The sequence below is a fragment of the Gopherus evgoodei genome, chromosome 1 (assembly GCF_007399415.2).
Source record: "Gopherus evgoodei ecotype Sinaloan lineage chromosome 1, rGopEvg1_v1.p, whole genome shotgun sequence".
NCBI classification, from domain to species: Eukaryota; Metazoa; Chordata; order Testudines; family Testudinidae; genus Gopherus; species Gopherus evgoodei.
Window position 1 is genome coordinate 213,849,471 of NC_044322.1, and position 19,162 is coordinate 213,868,632.

The 19,162-nt window shown below is 40.8% G+C and overlaps 1 protein-coding gene across 2 annotated transcripts in view; it reads right to left on the reverse strand.

The window, feature by feature from the left end:
• Positions 1-1,287: 1,287 nt before the first annotated feature.
• Positions 1,288-19,162, reverse strand: part of WARS2 (tryptophanyl tRNA synthetase 2, mitochondrial) — an 88,068-nt gene continuing 70,193 nt past the window's right edge. The window contains exons 3-7 of one of the 2 annotated variants that reach the window (XR_003996681.1): positions 15,236-15,316; positions 11,652-11,737; positions 7,596-7,714; positions 2,927-5,049; positions 1,288-2,345 (exon numbers count right to left, since the gene is read on the reverse strand). Coding sequence is in view for 1 of the 2 variants with exons in the window: in XM_030534930.1 (XP_030390790.1) it covers positions 4,601-5,049; positions 7,596-7,714; positions 11,652-11,737; positions 15,236-15,316 (735 nt within the window). In the remaining variant the exon portion in view is untranslated. Of the gene's footprint in view, positions 5,050-7,595; positions 7,715-11,651; positions 11,738-15,235; positions 15,317-19,162 lie in introns of both variants that reach the window. The other variant, XM_030534930.1, reaches the window with a different exon arrangement.

Below are 19,162 nucleotides of genomic sequence, written 5' to 3' on the forward strand. Positions count from 1 at the left end.
TCAGTAAATCTTCCTTTATACATTAGGGTAGTTAGATGTAAAGTCTCTCTTACAACAAGCAGCCTGATAGCGCCACTGTGGAACATTCTGCACAATCACAGAATATCAGGGTTGGAAGGGACATCAGGAGGTCATCTAGTCCAACCCCCTGCTCAAAGCAGGACCTAATCCCCAACTACATCTGGTCAATCTGGTACAGTCGAGCACTCTCTGTAGTATTCTCCAGCTTCATTCACTCAAATGAAATCCTATTCACCATAGACTGGGCAAACATTCATAACAGGCTCTTCCTTTTTGTGTGTGTACTTTGATCAGCAGTGAAATAGTAAAGAATGTTGACAGTTAACCATTAGGTTTCAGAGTAAACAACCTATTGAGATGAATGGGACGGTTTCACACTTCTTTCCTGGTTATTTTTTAAATCTATGTGTGGACTCAAACAATAAAAACTGCACTGGTTATATCTGCTGCACATCTGGCCTGTGCTAGGGTGGAAATCATACTTAATGATTTCTCTTTTGAACTTGGCATGTGTGAAATATAAAATATCTCCCTCCAGGCCCCTAAACAAAAAAACCCCAAGATTTTTATCATACTTTTAGGATGTATGTTCAGTAGAAGTAAAGCTTTCCCCAAGAAAATAAAATGATCAACATGTTCTATAAAAATGTGGTAAAAGTGTAAAATATGTTTAAGGGAAGAAAAATAAAATAAAGAAATAAAAAGGAAAAATCAGTACTCTTAAATGCAAACAAAAGGAAAGAAAGAAGCAAATTTTCTGGAAACAGTGGTAAACCCTTAAATTTAATAAAGCCAAATTACATTAGAGAGAGATCTTCATAAGAACCACTCTCCCTGCCCCAAGCACATTTTTTGGCTTCTCAGAAAAATCTCAATGGCACCTCTTGGAGAATGTTAGAAACATTCTGTTCACAATTCAGTCTTCCAACATAGCAGGAGTTTCTCTGTTTTGTCCCCGTCCTCCTTATTTTACTGGTACGAAATATTTCTACTTTAAGAGCATACTTGCTCCTGTTTCTTTGCTTGAAAGGGAAGAATGTTGAACCCCAAGCCCATATGGAGCTAAAGCAAAATAATTCAAGAACATTCATAACACAATACAGGGTGGCTGCAGTCTGCACATGCAGTGCTGCAACACTAGCGCAGAATTTGTATGCTCTGGTATCTCAGAGCTCTGAAATCTCTCTTAAAACACAATCTAAAGATTAAAACACAAATCCAATCCCTAGGAATAACAAGATTTGTCTTGTCTTTCTTAATTTTGTTGGAGGTCCTCCTTTGAAAGAGGAAGAAATGGATTGGGAGCCCCTAATCTTATTTGATGTGGTACAGTATGGAATTTTTAAACAATATATTTTACCAAAGTATTTGTTAGGCATTTGAATTAAACAGGTGTCAACAGAAATCAAGAGAGTGTTTTAAACAGGCTGAATAAAAATCCCTTCCCTTGCCAATTAATCAGTTTTATCTTCCTGGTATCTCTGATGTAATTTGTAACCATATGAGTTCTCCAGTCATCCATACTGTCCCCTAGGAAAAATACAGCAGATGAGAGCTGAATTTCTAATGTAAAAAGCAAGCAGGGAAAAACATTAAAAAAATACCTGTGGGCCTTCCGCATACATCATTAAGAAACAAAAAGGATACAACATTTTTGGGGTTTTCAACAGGTCATTTTTAAGTCTGGCCAGTTCATTTTGAACAATTCAGAGCCCGTAAGTTATTTTATACCAGCAAGAAACATCTCCATATGTGACTACATGGCTATATCTGTGATAACTGAGGAACTGTAATGAGCCCTCAGAGTGTCTAGTGATGGGCAGGTTGCTTAATCTAAGCTGCTTCATTTAGTGGTAGATCCAAGACCCTCCCATTATTTTCCTGAGTATTTTCCTCATAAAATTGGGTGGATTTGAACGGAATTGTTTCTGTATAGAAACAGAAATAGATTTAAACATTGCGCTAACTGCTTCAGATTGTCCCAAACCAGAATTTTGTTGCACAGAATTCCCTCAGAAATAGCCATTCTGGATGAGACCGGTTGTCCATCTACAATAGGTATCCTGTCTCTGGCAGTAGTCTGCAGCAAATGCTTCAAGATGAAGGTACAAAAATCCTCACAATGAACAGTTACGGAATAACCAGCCCACAGTAGAAGTTTCTTCTTTAGCCTAATCAGTCAGTTGCTTATAGTCCATGTCTTATGCTTTGAAGCATATAGGTTTATATTCTTTATTCATATATGTGCAAGTAATTCTGAATCCTGCTAAATACTTGCACTTTAATATCTTGTGTGAATGAGTTCCACAGGTTAGCCATACATTCTGTAAAACAATTAAAAAAATCAGTTTTGAAGTTTGTCATCTTTTAAATTTCTTGTTCTGATATTGTAAGACAATATAAGCATGCAATCCACCTTCTCTTTATAATGTTTATTATATATACCTCTATCATGGCCCCCTCTTGTTGTTTTCTTTGTAAAGATGACAGTCATAATCTTTTCAATCTCTTTGCCTCTAATTTGTATTCCTCACCTTTTGATCATCTTCTATTTCTGCTACAACGTTTTTAATCTGGGGCATCCAGAAATGAACGTATGTCTTTATCTTGAGTATTATCAACCTAGAGTGGAGTCATATTTTCAGTAGTACTTTCTACCCTATTCTCCATAAAACCTAACAATTGCTTTCTGGTCCGCTGCTGGCCAATGAGATGAGATTTTACTATGAGCTGTCCACAACACCCACATCTTTCCCTGTGTGTTAATTTAGAAATCAGCAACCTGTATGAATAGATGCAATTAATCCTTCCAATGTACATTACCTTGCACTTGTTTTCTAACTGACATAATTGTGTCCATTCATTTACCTCCTCTAGTCTTGACTAGCTTTAGTAATTGTCTTACCTGAAAATTCTCATCTCATTCTTCTCTTTCCACAGATCCTTTATATATAAACCCAGGTTTTAGCTTGGATGGTAGGGACGTCCAACTGTGAATTTCTTGCTTTGCAATATACAGGAGCTAAAGGATTCTGAGTTAGTGAACACTCAGCAATTCACTCCAACCAGTTAACAAATCCATCAGCTTTTTATTGGTCTGTATTACACAGAAAAAAATATCAGTTCATGTTGATTCAGGAGTATAAAGTTGCCCTAGTTTCTTGATATAACTTCAACCTTTCCCAGCTCAGGAGAAAGAAACAGCGAAGACATGTTTCAGACACTTTTCAATTTGCGTTTTCCTCTTTGCAGTACCTGCCATGATTGTGGTACAATAAACTTAGTTTAAGTTTTAATACAGTGGTTTCAAATGTGAGGCATCAATGCACTGACGCAGCGTAATTCTCCGCAACAGTACAATAATTACTTTTGCATTGCTTTAAGCACTTCTCTACTCTCTCCATTCCATTCCCTTTAGAAGAGTTTATTCCTTTTTGCCAATTTCTCCCTTTCCTTCTGGTCCTCAGTAGCAGCTCACTCATTCTGGGCTCTCTCACTGGGGCTTGGGAGGAATAACATCTGTGGAGGCTGATTGCAGCTCTCATTACTAGGCCTATTCATTTAAAGAATAATACTCTGATCATAACCATGGCTTTGTAGTCAGCTAGTCACTTACACAAGCCATTTTTGTTAATTTCACAGCCAGTTCTCTGGTTTCAAAGCCAAAAGTCATTTCCCTGAAGGACAGAGATCCTAAAATGAATCCTGTAGTTGGTGCTGCACTGACAGTGCTGGAGCCTTTACTTCTCTACAGAATAGCTGCAAAATGGACAGCTGCAGAGCAAGTTTCCCAACACAGGCAGTCCCCTGCCAATGTATCTTAACCCTGACCTACTAAGATGACCTAGAAGTGAGAGGGGAGATCAGGGTAGAGGGTACAGGTTTCATTCACTCCATGAATTCTTTACTGAGACTACCAAAAAGAAGCAAAGTTTCAGTGGTCACGATGGTTTCTGTAATATGGACATTTGTATATCAGGGAATGGACTAAGAGCCGAACTCATTTCATGTCATTACCAAACTAGGCTGCATCTGAACTGGGGATTTTCCCATTACCAATGTCCTGGGCATTCCAGGTCTCTAATATGTATTTTTATTCTGGTAATCCAGAAGCACATTCTGCCATTACATTCAGCACAGTGTAACTGTCATCGGAGTTTATGAAACAGTTGTCTTTCGCTGTGGGGTTGTGTGTGTAATAGGGGAGGATTTTATGAAGCTTGTGACTTCCTCTCCTGCTGGAGTAATCTGGAATGCAGCAACTCTGACATCTCAACAACCATGGCTTCTATTTCAACTTTTTATGTTGCTCTATAAAAACAGGCAGTTAATTTGGTCAGCTTCACTGTTCTGGTTTTGTGAGTTTCTTTGGCAATTTGTGTCTGTGCCTTCCTTTGGCCATCCAGAATGGCTTGATGCTAGTCCAATTGGATGGTGTCGTAATCACATGGAAAAATCATCTGATTGTTTTTGTCTGATTTTCCAGGACAAAGCAAATTCTCTCTCAGACTCTAAGATGGGAGATGATGAACAAGAGCTATCTCAGGAAATAAGAAAATTTTAAATTATTCCGTAAGTTCTACTGAAACCCGACTAATCTCCTAATTTCTTGATACACAGGGGAAGCTAGTTCTTTGGCTTTCTCTGCTCCAGTCTGTAAAACCTTTTCCAAGTGGGATTTGTCCTCCTGAAGCCTCTTAATTTCGTTCCTGATTGGCGCAAACTTCTGAATAACTGCCTCTGCCACTATCCCTTTGTAGTGAGCAGTGTCAAGACCAACACACTGGTGCACCACTTCCTTTATGCTGAGTCCTGTCACTGCAGCATGAATGGTCACCAGATTGGAGACACCAGGACGAGAGTCTGGGTCATAGGTCACCTCAGAGGTGAAGTCAGTCACAGCCTTGCGGAATTTCAGAACAATCTCCTCTGGACTGTCTGTGATGTTGAGTGTGCCTAACTTCTGAGGGTCTGACTTGGACATCTTGGCTGCTGGATCCCTGAGAGACCTCACCTTCTTTGTTGTACCTAAAAACACAAACAGATAATGGTTTTCTATTAATGCTTATTTGGCACTTTTCTTAGGAGAATACTACAACCTACAGCAGGTTGCCCTGGCTGCTTGCCCTGCTTTAAAAATTACTTTCCCAAGCTTTACAAAATACACTCATTCTTGATCTTCATTTTCTCCCACCAAAAGCACCCCAGCCATTCCCCTTTCCACTCATAATCACCCAAATAACTTGAACCTTGTTCCCCTTTCTCCCCAGTTACCTACTGCTGCTGGGATGATTCCCTGCTATTGTATACTATCCCTATGCTGATTTCCCTACCAATCCACCTCCTCCTTTAGGTACCTGGTATTGGTGAAGCGAGTTGTCAAGGTTCCTTCCCCACTCTGAACTCTAGGGTATGGATGTAGGGACCTGCATGAGAACCTCTAAGCTTAATTACCAGCTTAGATCTGGTTTTACTGCCACCACTCAAATCCTTTAAGAGTTATTTGGGAAATTCTGTCTACCTTCCCCACAGATTATCTCCCTCCCAGTAGTCTTGAGAGACTTCTCCACCAAGTTCCTGGTGAAAACAGATCGAAACCCCTGGATCTTAAAACAAGGAGAAATTAACCATTCCCCCTCCTTTCCCCCCACCAGTTTCTGGTAAGTGCAGATCCAACCCCCTTGGATCTTAAAACAAGGAAAATCAATCAGGTTCTTAAAAAGAAGGCTTTTAATTAAAGAAAGGTAAAAATCATCCTCTGTAAAATCAGGACGGAAAATAACTTTACAGGGTAATCAGATTCATATAGCCCAGAGGAACCCCCTCTAGCCTTAGGTTTAAAGTTACAGCGAACAGAGGTAAATCCTCTTAGCAAAAAGGAACATTTACAAGTTGAGAAAACAAAGATAAAACTAACACATCTTGCCTGGCTGTTACTTACAAGTTTGAAATATGAGAGACTGGTTCAGAACGATTTGGAGAGCATGGATTGATGTCTGCTCCCTCTTAGTCCCAAGAGCGAACAACCCCAAAACAAAGAGCACAAACAAAAGCTTTCCCCCCACCAAGATTTGAAACTATCTTGTCCCCATATTGGTCCTTTGGGTCAGGCGTCAGCCAGGTTACCTGAGCTTCTTAATCCTTTACAGGTAAAAGGATTTTGGTGTCTCTGGCCAGGAGGGATTTTATAGTATTGTACACAGGAGGGCTGTTCCCTTCCCTTTATAGTTATGACACGAGTAACCCAGGGAGCACAAACTAGAAGTGTGTGAGGGATCCTGTAACAGTGGGGAGCTGGGTCAGATCAGACTCCAGAGGAAAGTCTCAAAATGCCCAGCCTCCTCACCTTGAGACGCTGTCCCACACAAGAAACCCCTGAAACTCTCCTAGAGCTCCTTAGAAATAGCTCCCTCCTAGGTGTTATCTACTCAAAAACTAAGGGGAAAAATGTTGCTTAAATTTTGGCAAGGTGATAGGTGCCTTAGAAATAACTCAGACACATGCACGTATGCGAGACAGGATACCAGTATTATAAAGCACTTGGCAACATTCATCTAGTTACACCACTCCATTAATTCACAGTCTCTTCCCATTATTATTATTATACACAAAAAGCAGTATGAGCCATTGATCTAATTACTAAAATCGCATAGCACAGACTCACAGTTGCACAGACATCACAATATTTGTGCTCACAGTGCTCACAAGACACTGCACCAAGGTTTGCAACACCTAATATTCTCATGAGTGACCTCTCATTTTTAACTGGGGCTTTAAAGTGGAAAGAGGGCTACTAACGACACCCTGGCAGAGCAATCTTTTCAAAGGGGAGAACTCCCTGCTCCTGGGGGCTGCACATTCCTCCAGATTATGAACTAATGCAAAGATACCACACTTTTTCTGTACTCAGCTGCTCATGTTTCCTGCCACATGTGCCATTTGCTCTGCATAACGATTCAGAAATTTTTCATGGCCTCATAATGCAAAAAAATGGCTGAACACATTTCCCTCAAAATCTCCTAAGCTTTAGGCTGTGGCCAAGAATGGAAAGTTTAGCCCCAATGAAGAGCCTTCTTGAAATTTACAAGCATATGTCAAAGCATCTAATGAACTTTTGTGTGCTATGGTAATGAAGGTAATAAAATAGAAACTGCTTTGTAACTTCAATTACAGCATTTACTACAAGCCAACACTACAGTGTTATGCTGGTTGGTGGTCTCTTATTCAACGCCTTAACGGGCATCACAAATTGCTCCTTAATTGGCACCATCGAACATGCTCTCTCCTCATGAGAGGCCCATGCCTGCAAGAGCAGGGGCTGTAACCAAGCAGGATTGAAAGGCAGTAGCAGAGCATTGTGGGGGGCCTCAGGACTGGAATAGCAGATACTGTACACATTCCTTTCTGGGGGTTTTCAAAGCCCCATATTCATTCTATTCTATTAATCTACTTTGCCATCAGTTTGCTCCCTTTCCACAGTTGCTCCCACATAGATTCAGCTTACCTGTAAGTCAAATCTCAACCCTTAGTAACACACTACAATCTAGTATTTAACCACACGTCTCTCTACTCACTTAAAATGGCTTTGGGCACAGGAAAGAAGTTTCCATATTTCTTGTTAAAGTGTTGTGCTATATCTCGAGTCAGTTCCAGGTGCAGGACTTGATCTTCTCCAACAGGAACATGTGTTGACCTTTTAATAAAAGACAGACACAGGAAACTCAGCAAAATTCTCTGGTTCTATTGAAACGTTACCTGAGACTGCAGCAAAGAATCCTGTGGCACCTTATAGACTAACAGACGTTTTGGAGCATGAGCTTTCGTGGGTGAATACCCACTTCTTCAGATGCCTGAAGACTGTCACAGCTCCTGCCATAGTTGAGGGCCAGACGGAGCCAAATGTTCAGTCACAGCTAACTCGCTCTCTTCTGGGTGAACAAGATTCCAGATGGATCCTGTCTAATATGGTTCTGCTGTGTCTGATGGGATGAAATGCAGATTCAGCAGCAAAAGAACAGCCTTTCACCAAAGTCTGAACGTAAATGGGAAATGTACAAGAAAGAGTAACAATACTGGAATGTACACTTGCATTCTGCAAGCATCTCCCACTTTCCATAAGATTTCTACTACCCACTGTCTTCTATTCATTCACTGATTTTAAGGACAGAAGGGACTGTTTGATCATCTAGTCTGATCTCTTGTATAACATAGGTCATACAAATTTATTCAGTTGCTTCTGTGTTGAAGCCCAATAACTTGTGTCTAACTAAAGCATATCTTCCATAATAAACACCCCGTCTTGATTTGAAGACTTTAAGAGATCGAGAATCCATCATTTTCCCTGGTATTATTTTCTCACTGTTAATCTGAGATTTTTTAGATGAGATATAGACTTGAAATCATGTCCTCTTTTGTTCCATTAAAGCTTCTACTGCACTTTTTAAAGAGTTGGTGTATGTTAAACCACGTCCTGGCCAAATTCTAATTTACATTCTGCGTCTCTAAATACCCAGACAATTTCAATTCAATATGATATTCTTTACTTATGATCCTAAACTATAGGAGGTCAATCTCTTCACTCCTCTACTCACCAAAGAGTAATCAGGACAAGCTAAAAACTGTTACAGTAGCCCATAGAAAATCACTCAGAAAAAACAGTTATCTTAATCAATACACTTAAGCAGCCCAAAAGGAACATTTCCATATGCCAAAATGGTTCCAGAATCAAAAAGTTATCCCACTGACCCGAAAACATATTGTGTTTCTATAAATGCCTCTGCATGACTTTCTTTCTTTCTTTCTGATTTTCTTATGTTAGTTTTCTTGCTGGCTTTGCCTCTGCTTCTCACATGCTATTTATCTTCTATTAATTTACATTTTTTTCTTCTCCCTAATCCTCTTTTTCCTCCTAGGTCACTTCAGTCGGTTTTGTTTCTCCCTTGCTTCCTCCTCCTAATTCATTTATTTTGTTTGTGGTATTTTATTTGCTGACTCTTTTCTGCCATTTGTGTGTGTTCTTATTTCTGCAGTTAGTTTTGCTTTGTACCATTTCAGCATCTGCTCTTCCCGCTCTTCCTTCTACGACTGCTGCTCCTTTCCTAATTATCCATTTTCTCTTGCCTCTTGTCCCATTTCCTATAATTTTTAATATAAAAGATCTCTCTTGTTAAATATATATCTTTTAATACATGTGCTCTCTCTCTCCCACCTCCTTATTTTGTCACCTATTTCCAGTCAGCCAAGACTTAACATGCAAAAGTTGAGCTAAAATGAGCACTGATAATCAAAATTACAGAATCTTATTACACAGAGATGGGAAAGATCTAGGTAATTCAGTCCATCCCAGGGCCCAGTGCAGAATGGTTTCTGATAGCGAAGTTGCCAGTGTTTTGTTTATTAAAATTACTTTAATTGATGGGGCTTCTATTATTCCCCTTGGGGAACTATTCAACTATCAAACAGACCTCAGTTAAGAAGTTTTTTCTAATATTCAAATTACATTTTCCCTTTACTTTTACCCCAATATTCCTAATTATGATACATATAAACTAGCAATATCATCCCTAAGTCTTTTGACATGACTGTTTTCCCTCCCTCTGACTCTATGCTTTGGATTATTTTACCCGAGATGTATTGTTATTCCTGCCTACTCTATATTCCCAAACCCTCCATGCCCTTTTGTATCATTTCTCTGTCGTCACAGGAGTTGATGAACTCACACAACTCAACATAATCTGCAAACGTAATGTATTATTTACTCTCCCTTGGAGATTCGTTAATTAAGATTTTACATATTACCCGACTTAACTATGCTTCATTCATAGATGTAACCTTCCTCCACATTACCAGCTCTTGATCTCAGGGTATGTCTACATCTACAATTTTGCAGCGCTGGTTGTTACAGCTGTATTATTAGGGCCAGCGCTGCAGAGTGGCCACACTTACAGCAACCAGCGCTGCAAGTGGTTTTAGATGTGGCTACACTGCAGCGCTGTTGGGCGCCTTCAAGGGGGGTTCGGGGAACGCGAGAGCAAACCGCAGGGAAGGAGACATGCTTGCACGGGGGTTCAGGGAACGCGAGAGCAAACCGGGGAAGGAGACCTGCTTCCCCGCGGTTTGCTCTCGCGTTCCCCGAACCCCCCTGCAAACCGCAGGGAAGGAGACCTGCTTGCACGGGGGTTCGGGGAATGTGAGAGCAAACCGGGGAAGGAGACCTGCTTCCCTGCGGTTTGCTCTCGCGTTCCCTGAACCCCCCTGCAAACCGCAGGGAAGGAGACCTGCTTGCTCGGGGGTTCGGGGAACGCGAGAGCAAACTGGGGAAGGAGACCTGCTTGATTACCAGAGAGGCTTCCTCAGGTATGCTGCGATACCTGCTTATTCCACGGAGGTCAAGAAAAGCGCTGGTAAGTGTCTACACTTGATTACCAGTGCTGGATCACCAGCGCTGGATCCTCTACACCCGAGACAAAATGGGAGTACGGCCAGCGCTGCAAACAGGGAGTTGCAGCGCTGGTGATGCCCTGCAGATGTGTACACCTCCTAAGTTGCAGCGCTGTAACCCCCTCACCAGCGCTGCAACTTTGTGATGTAGACAAGCCCTCAGTCTCATCAGTCAGCCTAGAAACTAAAAACTCAGCCATGTACGGGGAGAATAGGAGTGTAGAAGGGAACAATCAAGAAGCTGGAGTGGAGTGGTATAGGAGTCAGGCTGCTAGCACTGGGTAGGTGGGCAGGGAGAAGAAAAGGGATTAGGTTTACAAGAGACATTTGGGAAGAACCAGGAAAAAAAGAATGAGTAACTGAAAGAAGGATATAGTCTACATTTCCTCAGTACAGTAAACTTCTCCTCAGGGATGTAAAAAAGAATTAAAATGTGAAAAAATGCTACTTTACAGTTTCCCTATTTGCAGAAGACTTCTTCAAATATTGTGCATTATGGCTACATGACATCCTGACGGTGCCAGGCATTACACCTCATGTCAAAGCTGGGACCTCTGCGAATCTTACATCAAAGATAATTGACTAGTATAGAACTATGCTTCTGTAATGGGTCTCAGCTTTCTCATGAAGGCAACACATGAGGTTTAGCTTCCCCTTTGTGCAGAGAACTCCTCCCCCATCGACACAGCATAATCTACGCCAGAACTTGAAAAAAATGTAAGTGAATTTAATAGTGGTGTAAAGTGCTCAACTGAAAGGTCTGGACATGAAATCTCTCTAACTTCATAGCAGGTCCATCATTGGAAACAACAACATAAATCATCCCTGACCTTGAGGATCCACAACTAGTTTAGTCTCTGTGGCCCATTCAGTCAATCGATCCAACTCAACAGTTAAATGGGTCAATTGGTGTTAGCTTTATTGGTGATTTCAGGGACATGCACTAAATTGTTCTGAGGTGACCAGCTCTTCTTAGACAATACCATCTAATAGCTTTCTAGTGGCCTGCTATTTAACCACTATCAACCTGAGCAAGATTTTAATCAGTGACTGAAAGACAAAAAAGTTTCATCCATTCCCAATCCTCTCAGCTATTCACGCCCCTTGGTATTTAACATGTTGACTCAAAGAACTTTCATCTTACAACAGTCGAACAGACGTTGCCTGTGGGCTCACATTCTGTCTCTTACTTGTACAGCAGAATATCTGCAGCTTGAAGAACAGGGTATGTGAACAGACCAACGGTTCCTTCATAATTCTGGCTGGCATTCTTTACCTGTTTGCAAAAGAAATACATAGGGAAATCATTCATTTGGCTAATGATGTCAACGTCTGATTTTGATTTTTTTGGTTGTAAGTTTCAGTTCGTGAGTCCGCTTCGTTCATTGACTGTGTCATTCTAGCAAAGAAGCATTCCTAACAAAATTTGTGCTTTTTCAATGCTCAGTGCTACTTACTGCTCATGGATCTGTTATTTTCTAGAGATATTTATAGATCTCGTCTCATAATATTTGTTCTGTTATTTTACTAGGGAGATATATTAGATGTGTGGGATGGTAACAGCCAAACCAGCTCCTTTTTTGTTGTTGTTTGTTGGAAGACTGGTATGCAGCGCTTGTTTTTATACAAAGTCCAGGTACCCTTCAGATTAACCCACCTTTTTGTAAATAGTTATCAAAAGTTCAAAAGTTCAATACCTAATTCCTTTAACACCCTAGATGCATATCATCTGGACCAGCTGGTCTGTAGATGTTCAAGTATCAAGATTCCTGCTTTTTGTTTTAACTGTAGCTACATTTAAAAAAAATCATTAAAATCTGTCCAGACTTCCTCATATTTTCCTATATCTTTTTCCTCTCCCTGTCATCCAGATCATACTCTCCTGTCTCCATCTCCAGTCTCTTAAATACGGGGGACCTGATGCCAAGCACCTGCAGCTCCTATTTGTGGGTTTTAAAAGTCCAACCACTTATACTCAGATGCCTAAATATGGCTTTACAATCTCATTTGAGAAACTCAGTTTGAAAAGCTTGGCTTAAATCTAAATTTTGCATTAACACTATTTGTTGCATTTAAATTTGAATGAGTTTATTTAATTAAGAAGAAAAAACAGGAAGGGGGGAAAAACCACCCACAAACATCTGGAGGTATTTAGCCTTCTCCAGTTGTGAACTCTGCAAACCAAACTGCTCTGGATTCTTTTTTCTTCTCATTGTTTGTCTCTCTCCTGACTCCTTGTAAAACAGTTGGTTAGGTTCGGGGCCATTTGCCAGACCCCAATACAAGTAGCACCATAGTGTTGGCCCAGTCTAGGCCCCAGCCTCTCAGCCCCACCCTACCCTTGCCGGCCTTCTTACTTTGTTTATGGGTGGGGAAAAGCAAAAGTTCAAACTCAACAGAGAAGCCCCTCTTGGGGTCAGGTCAGTGACACCACCTTACTTCACGGGTGCCTAGAGACCAGCTTTACTGGAGTCCTTCCAGCCAGGTAGCCCAATCACTCTCTTCCTGCCAGGCTTGCCTCTGGGGCTCATTGGACTCATCCCAGAGAGGTGGTGATATCTAAACAGTCAATTAAGGCCTCTCTGACCCTCCTATAGTCCTGGGCTGCTGCCAAATCAAGTTCATGGCATTTAGCTTGAGCCGGTCCTGACAGATGGCACCAATAGCATGGCCCAGTGCTCTCAGGACCACGCCATGGCAGATGCCACCTGCTCAAAAGTAGTGAAAAATGCCTTGGGGTCACTGGTGGTGCCCATCTTAGATAGCTTCAGAGGGATGGGTGCTGAGTTGGGGGGCCCAGGGTTAGTGGCCACCACAGCCCTGGGTGACCCTAGAGGGTGGAGAACTGACAGCATCTGTTGCTCCCGGTTCTGTTGTTGCTGTTGGCGTGTGGCTAATTCCCTTATCAGTTAGTGCTGTTGCTGCCCCAGCTGTTGCTGGATTGCAAGGTGTTGAAGCAGCTGCTGCTGTTTTTGTTGTAGGGTGGCCTGGTGCTGCTGGTTTTCTGTGACCCATTTTACCAGCCATTCCAGATCCATTCCAAGGTTTTTTCTGTCAGGATTTTCTCAACCTCAAACCTCTTTTCTCCTTTTCCCCGCTCCCTGCCCCCTTTTCCTCTCCCTTTCAGCAGAGCTGACCAAGTGCCTGCATTCTCCACCACTTGTAAGAGATTCTTTCTGGGGCACTTCTCTAGCTGGGTTGGGGCCCCGTGCCATGCCTTGTTAACGCCAGAGGTCGGCCCAGTCAAGACCACAGCCTCTTAGCCCTTGCAGTGGGCCCCACCATGGCAGACGTCTTACTTTGTTTATGGGTGAAGAAAAGCAAAAGTTCAAAGTCAACAAAGAAGCCCGTCCAGGGGTCAACAATGAAACAAGGTCAGCGGCACCACCTTACTTCAGGGATGCCTGGGTAGCAGCTTTACTGGAGTCCTTTGGGCTAGATAGCCCAATCACGCTCTCCTTGCCAGGCTTGCTTCTGCAGCTCACTGGACTTTTTCCAGAGCTGGGGGTCTCTGGCATGGTGGAGGTTCCTCCTCCTGCTTCAGGAGATTCTCCATCCGCTCCATTCTCAGGGCTTCCCCCTTCCTGACTGCAGTTTCCACCTCTGAACTCTTTCTGCCCTACCACGCATGGCTGGAAGGGCTATAGAGGTGGGGCTACCTTAGCACTGAACCTCCCCCTAGCACCTTCCCTGTCAGTGTTGGGTTTCAGGGTCACCTAGAGGATGGAGGGAGAGATAGCTCAGTGGTTTGAGCACTAGCCTACTAAACCCAGGGTTGTGAGTTCAATCCTTGAGGGGGCCATTTAGGGATCTGGGGCAAAAATCAGTACTTGGTCCTACTAGTGAAGGCAGGGGACTGGACTCAATGACCTTTCAAGGTCTCTTCCAGTTCTAAGATAGGTATAACTCCAATTATTTATTTATTCAGGGGGCCTGGGGCAAAGCAATTTCAGGGCCTCTTCCATTAAAAAAACGTTGCAATACCACAGAATATTATATTCTTGTGGGGGTCCCTTCGGGGCCTGGGGCAAATTCCCCCCCCCCCCCGGCAGCCCTGGGGGGTTTATACACCCCAGCACACTTCTGATTTCTCTTCTTGTTAAATAAAGAAAATACACAGAAATTAAATGCAAAAAAATAGCATTGATGCAATACTAAGAAAGAAATTAAGCACATTTGTCAAGAATGGCAAAAGGGAAGATTTTTCAGATCATCAACTCAGCCACAGTCATCTTTAGTAGTGTTTATTTCTGTACGCCTTTTAAAATGTAAACCTTAACATATCCCATACCATACAACACACAGAATAGCTAACTAATGTTGCAGAAGACTTACTTACGGAATTTCCTTACTTGAGACTGCTTGACTTTTTAGCCTTAATGTTGTGTTGTACTTATTGCATTTTATTATTTTACTAAGCTTGAAATAAGAACTTTAATCATTTTGATAAATGATTAAAAATACCAGTCGATAATTGAAAACCTTCTTTAACTGCCTCTGTATTCTCGCTTATATAGGTATGCTACTTTATAACCTCCCACAGCAGCAGCCTCACAGACTCACAATATACAGTCATGTCTCCTATAGTAATAGTATTGTATGGGGTTGTTTTCTTTCCTCTTCCTAAAGTGACTCCATCACCTTTAGTAAGAATGACTGGCCCAGTGTTTATGGTCCACAGGCAACAGAAATTTTTACAAGAAGGACAATACTGTTGTTATTAAATTTCCTTAAATCTCCTTTTAGTTTAATATGCTGATCATATAAACCTTACCTTCCACTGCGGAAAGCTTTGTATACGTGGCATATTAGTTAAGCACCCAAGAATCCAACCGAGTTCTGCATGTTCAGGCACCTAAAAAAAAAGCCATAGGAAATCAGAATAGGTTGAATGTATTTTCACCTGCACACATCATTTCAAGAGAAAGTACAGCCAGTAAAGGCTATCAAACCAGAGATTAGTAAGATTAGTTTATTTTTGGCTAACATTTTCTCGATGAGTTTAGTGCTGGTGAGAAGTAACAGAGAGCCCTGGTGACTGAAAAATCTATATAGATCCATAGTCCAAGTACAACTCCTGCAGCAGCAGTACAAGCTTCCCCACCCTACCTAGTCAGCCTGCCCTAACTGACCAAGAAAGAAAACTGTGGAGGTGAGACAGGTGTTTAATTTTCATGTGCATTCAGATCTTGGCCTTTATGCTGAGAATTCCAAGTACCTTGAGGCAGTGGGCTAGAGGTTACAGCATAGGACTGTTAGTCAGATCCCCTTGCTTCTAGCCCTAGCTCCAACATTAATTTGCTGTGGGAGTCAAATGTATCTCTGTGCTTCAGTTGTCCTGTCTGTAAAATGGGGAAACCTAGACCTCTTAAGTATCCTGGATTTTGTGGAATGTTCTACATTTTGGGTTAATCCATCTGCCTGTTCTGCAGCACCAAAGGCAGGAGTTTTGCAAATGAAAGAGGAAGACTGACTCAAAATATCCACTGACTTAGGGAAGGATGCATGGGGCAGAGAGCCAGGATGCCTTATCTAATGTGGGACTACAACCACCAAAATGCCTTCAGGAAATGAAATGATCAAAACATTTTAGCATCTGGAAGACTAGATTAGATGATTTAAAAATATATTTTAGATTTTTTTTTCTTTCCTATTGGTGTCACTCACTATAGGGCAGAGTTAAGGTTGTTTGGTGCCCTCACATTTCTACACCGTAACATGTTAGGATTCCTGTTAAAGTTTAACCTTAATTCTGAATTTCCTGGGTTTATAATGCATGTTTTGGAAATAATTACAACATTACTGTATTAAAAAATCCCACCATGAATCACTGATGTGTATTCTCAATCTTAACTCCATTTTAACAGTTTTTGTCTGGACGTAATTTATGAGGTATAATGTGAGGTGCAACAAAGCACAGGTGTTCCACTTCTGGTCATTTGTCACACATTTCATTTGCCTCTGTCACATGCTGGCAGGTCTGAAGGTTGAAAGGTATGATAATACCTAGGATAGAGGGGTTGAGAAACGTAATGCTTGTGTTTCGATCTAAGACCTCAGATAAAAAGCATTAAAAGGTGCTTATTAACAACAGGTGGGACAATTACTAATATCATCTGCAGAAATCATTTTGGTGTTGTACGTAGACTTGGAAAAGGACCGATTCCATCACGGACTACATTTAATATCCATCAAATAGCCCTAAGATTGTAATTACTTTTGGTCACTAATATTATGGTCCACAGCTGAACTGAGGACCTGAGGTGAATAGCTCAGGAACTGATTACAATGACATGAAGCCTCCCAAATCTTCTCTTTTTTGATTCCTTCATGTTCATTTGCCTGCCTGGCTTTAGTACACAAGGCAAAGTGTGACAAGATGGCACCAAATGTGTCCTCTATGTAATATGCAATGTAAACTGGTTGGATGGAACTGACTTAACCCATGCCTATTTCATTCAAGAGGAATCACCATCTGGTACAAAACAATTTATCGTTTCTTTCTTCTAGGCACAAACAAAGAGGGGATTTTTTCTGCTGCATTGGTGTTGACAAGGGCTCTCTTCCAAAGCAATGGATTTCACGATATGCCTCTGTCATGCTTCCCTCCCACAACCAAGACTGCACGTGCCTACTGTGCCAGTGGCTTTGACATCCCGTGTGTTACTGGAACACTGAGCGACCAGCCATTCTGCAGCCCTGGCTCTAAGCAGTGAGTTACATTCACTTCTAGCCCCCAAAGCCAGATTCACAAGAAGCATGGCCCATTATTAACACAAAGTGGTAAGAACACATGCTAGAGTAAAGAAGAAAAGCTGGGGGGGAGGAGGGTGGAAGCGCAAAGAAGCATGGAAGAAACAAAGAAAAACAATCACACAGGGTAAAATAAACAACTGTCCCAGTACTGCTTAGTATGCTCAGCAGTGACGGATTACAAAGAGCCAGAGCTGCAATCAGTGAAGTTAAGTATCCTTGGAGGAACTCGATTTGTATAAATAGAATTAAATTCATTTAAAATTTTGCAGGACGTCCTTCTCTATGCTATTAAACAAGGGACCATGGAGTTAATTCATATAATAGAAAGAAACAGTCAAAAGTAAAAAAGACACACTCCATCTCTCTGTCACTGTCAATTAGTTTTCAATAGCTTTGTATCAAATTTCATAACATTTATCATGCTAATATTAATGAAGAGCAAGACCTTCAACACACGAACAGCTCATTACACAAAGGGCAATAGCTTCAAAGAACTCTGATGAAGGTCCTGTTCTTTCTGAAAGAAGTAACTGAAATACTGAGGATCCTATCTAAAAAACTGGGAAACTAATACACAAAAACACAGTGTTGTGTATCAGTTAAGGCTGTTCTATACATAAAATACTTCACATAAAATCTAGGGCTGTCAAGCGATTTAAAAAAATCAATCATGATCAATCGCGCTGTTAATAATAGAATACCGTTTATTTAAATATTTGTGGATGTCACCTACATTTTCAAATATATTGATTTCAATTACAACACAGATTGTACAGTGCTCACTTTATATTTTATTACAAATATTTGCACTGTAAAAAACAAAATAAATAGTATTTTTCAATTCACTTAATAAAAGCACTGTAGTGCAATCTCTTTATCATGAACTTCAGATTCTTACATCTTGGGTCAAATGCTGTAGCTATCTTTAGAAATCTCACATTGGTACCTTCTTCGCATTTTGTCAAATCTGCAGTGAAAGTGTTCTTAAAACAAACAACACGTGCTGGGTCATCATCCGAGACTGCTAGAACATGAAATATATGGCAGAATGCAGGTAAAACAGAGCAAGAGACATACAAATTCTCCAAGGAGTTCAGTCATAAATTTAATTAACAATTTTTTTAAACAAGCATCATCAGCATGAAAGTATGTCCTCTGGAATGGTGGCCAAAGCATGAAGGGATATACGAATGTTTAGCATATCTGGCACGTAAATACCTTGCAATGCTGGCTACATAAGTGCCATGCGGATGCCTGTTCTCACTTTCAGATGATACTGTAAACAAGAAGTGGGCAGTGCTATCTCCCATAAATGTAAACAAACCTGTTTGTCTTAGTAATTGGCTAAAGTAGGACTGAGTGGCCCTGTAGACTTTATAAAGTTTTACATTGTTTTGTTTTTGAATGCAGTTATGTAACAAAAAATAACCTACATCTGTAAACTGCACTTTCACAATAAAGAGATTGCACTGCAGTACTTGTATGAGGTGAACTGAAAAATATGATTTATTTTGTTTATCATTTTTACAGTGCAAATATTTGTAATAAAAATATAAAGTGAGCATTTTCTACTTTGTATTCTGTCTTGTAATTGAAATCAACATATTTGAAAATGTAGAAAAACATCCAAAAATATTTAATAAATTTAAATTGGTATTTTATTGTTTAACAGTGCGTTTAAAAATACATTTAATCACAATTAATTTTTAAAATCGTGATTAATTTTTTCAGTCATGTGAGTTAACTGCCATTAATCAACAATGTTAATAAAATCTAAAAATAAAATGACATGAAAAGTTAAATCTATCATAACATACATAAGAACACAAGAACGGCCCTACTGGGTCAGACCAAAGGTCCATTTAGCCCAGTATCCTGTCTACCGAATGTGGCCAATGCCAGGTGCCCCAGAGGGAGTGAACCTAACAGGCAATGATCAAGTGAT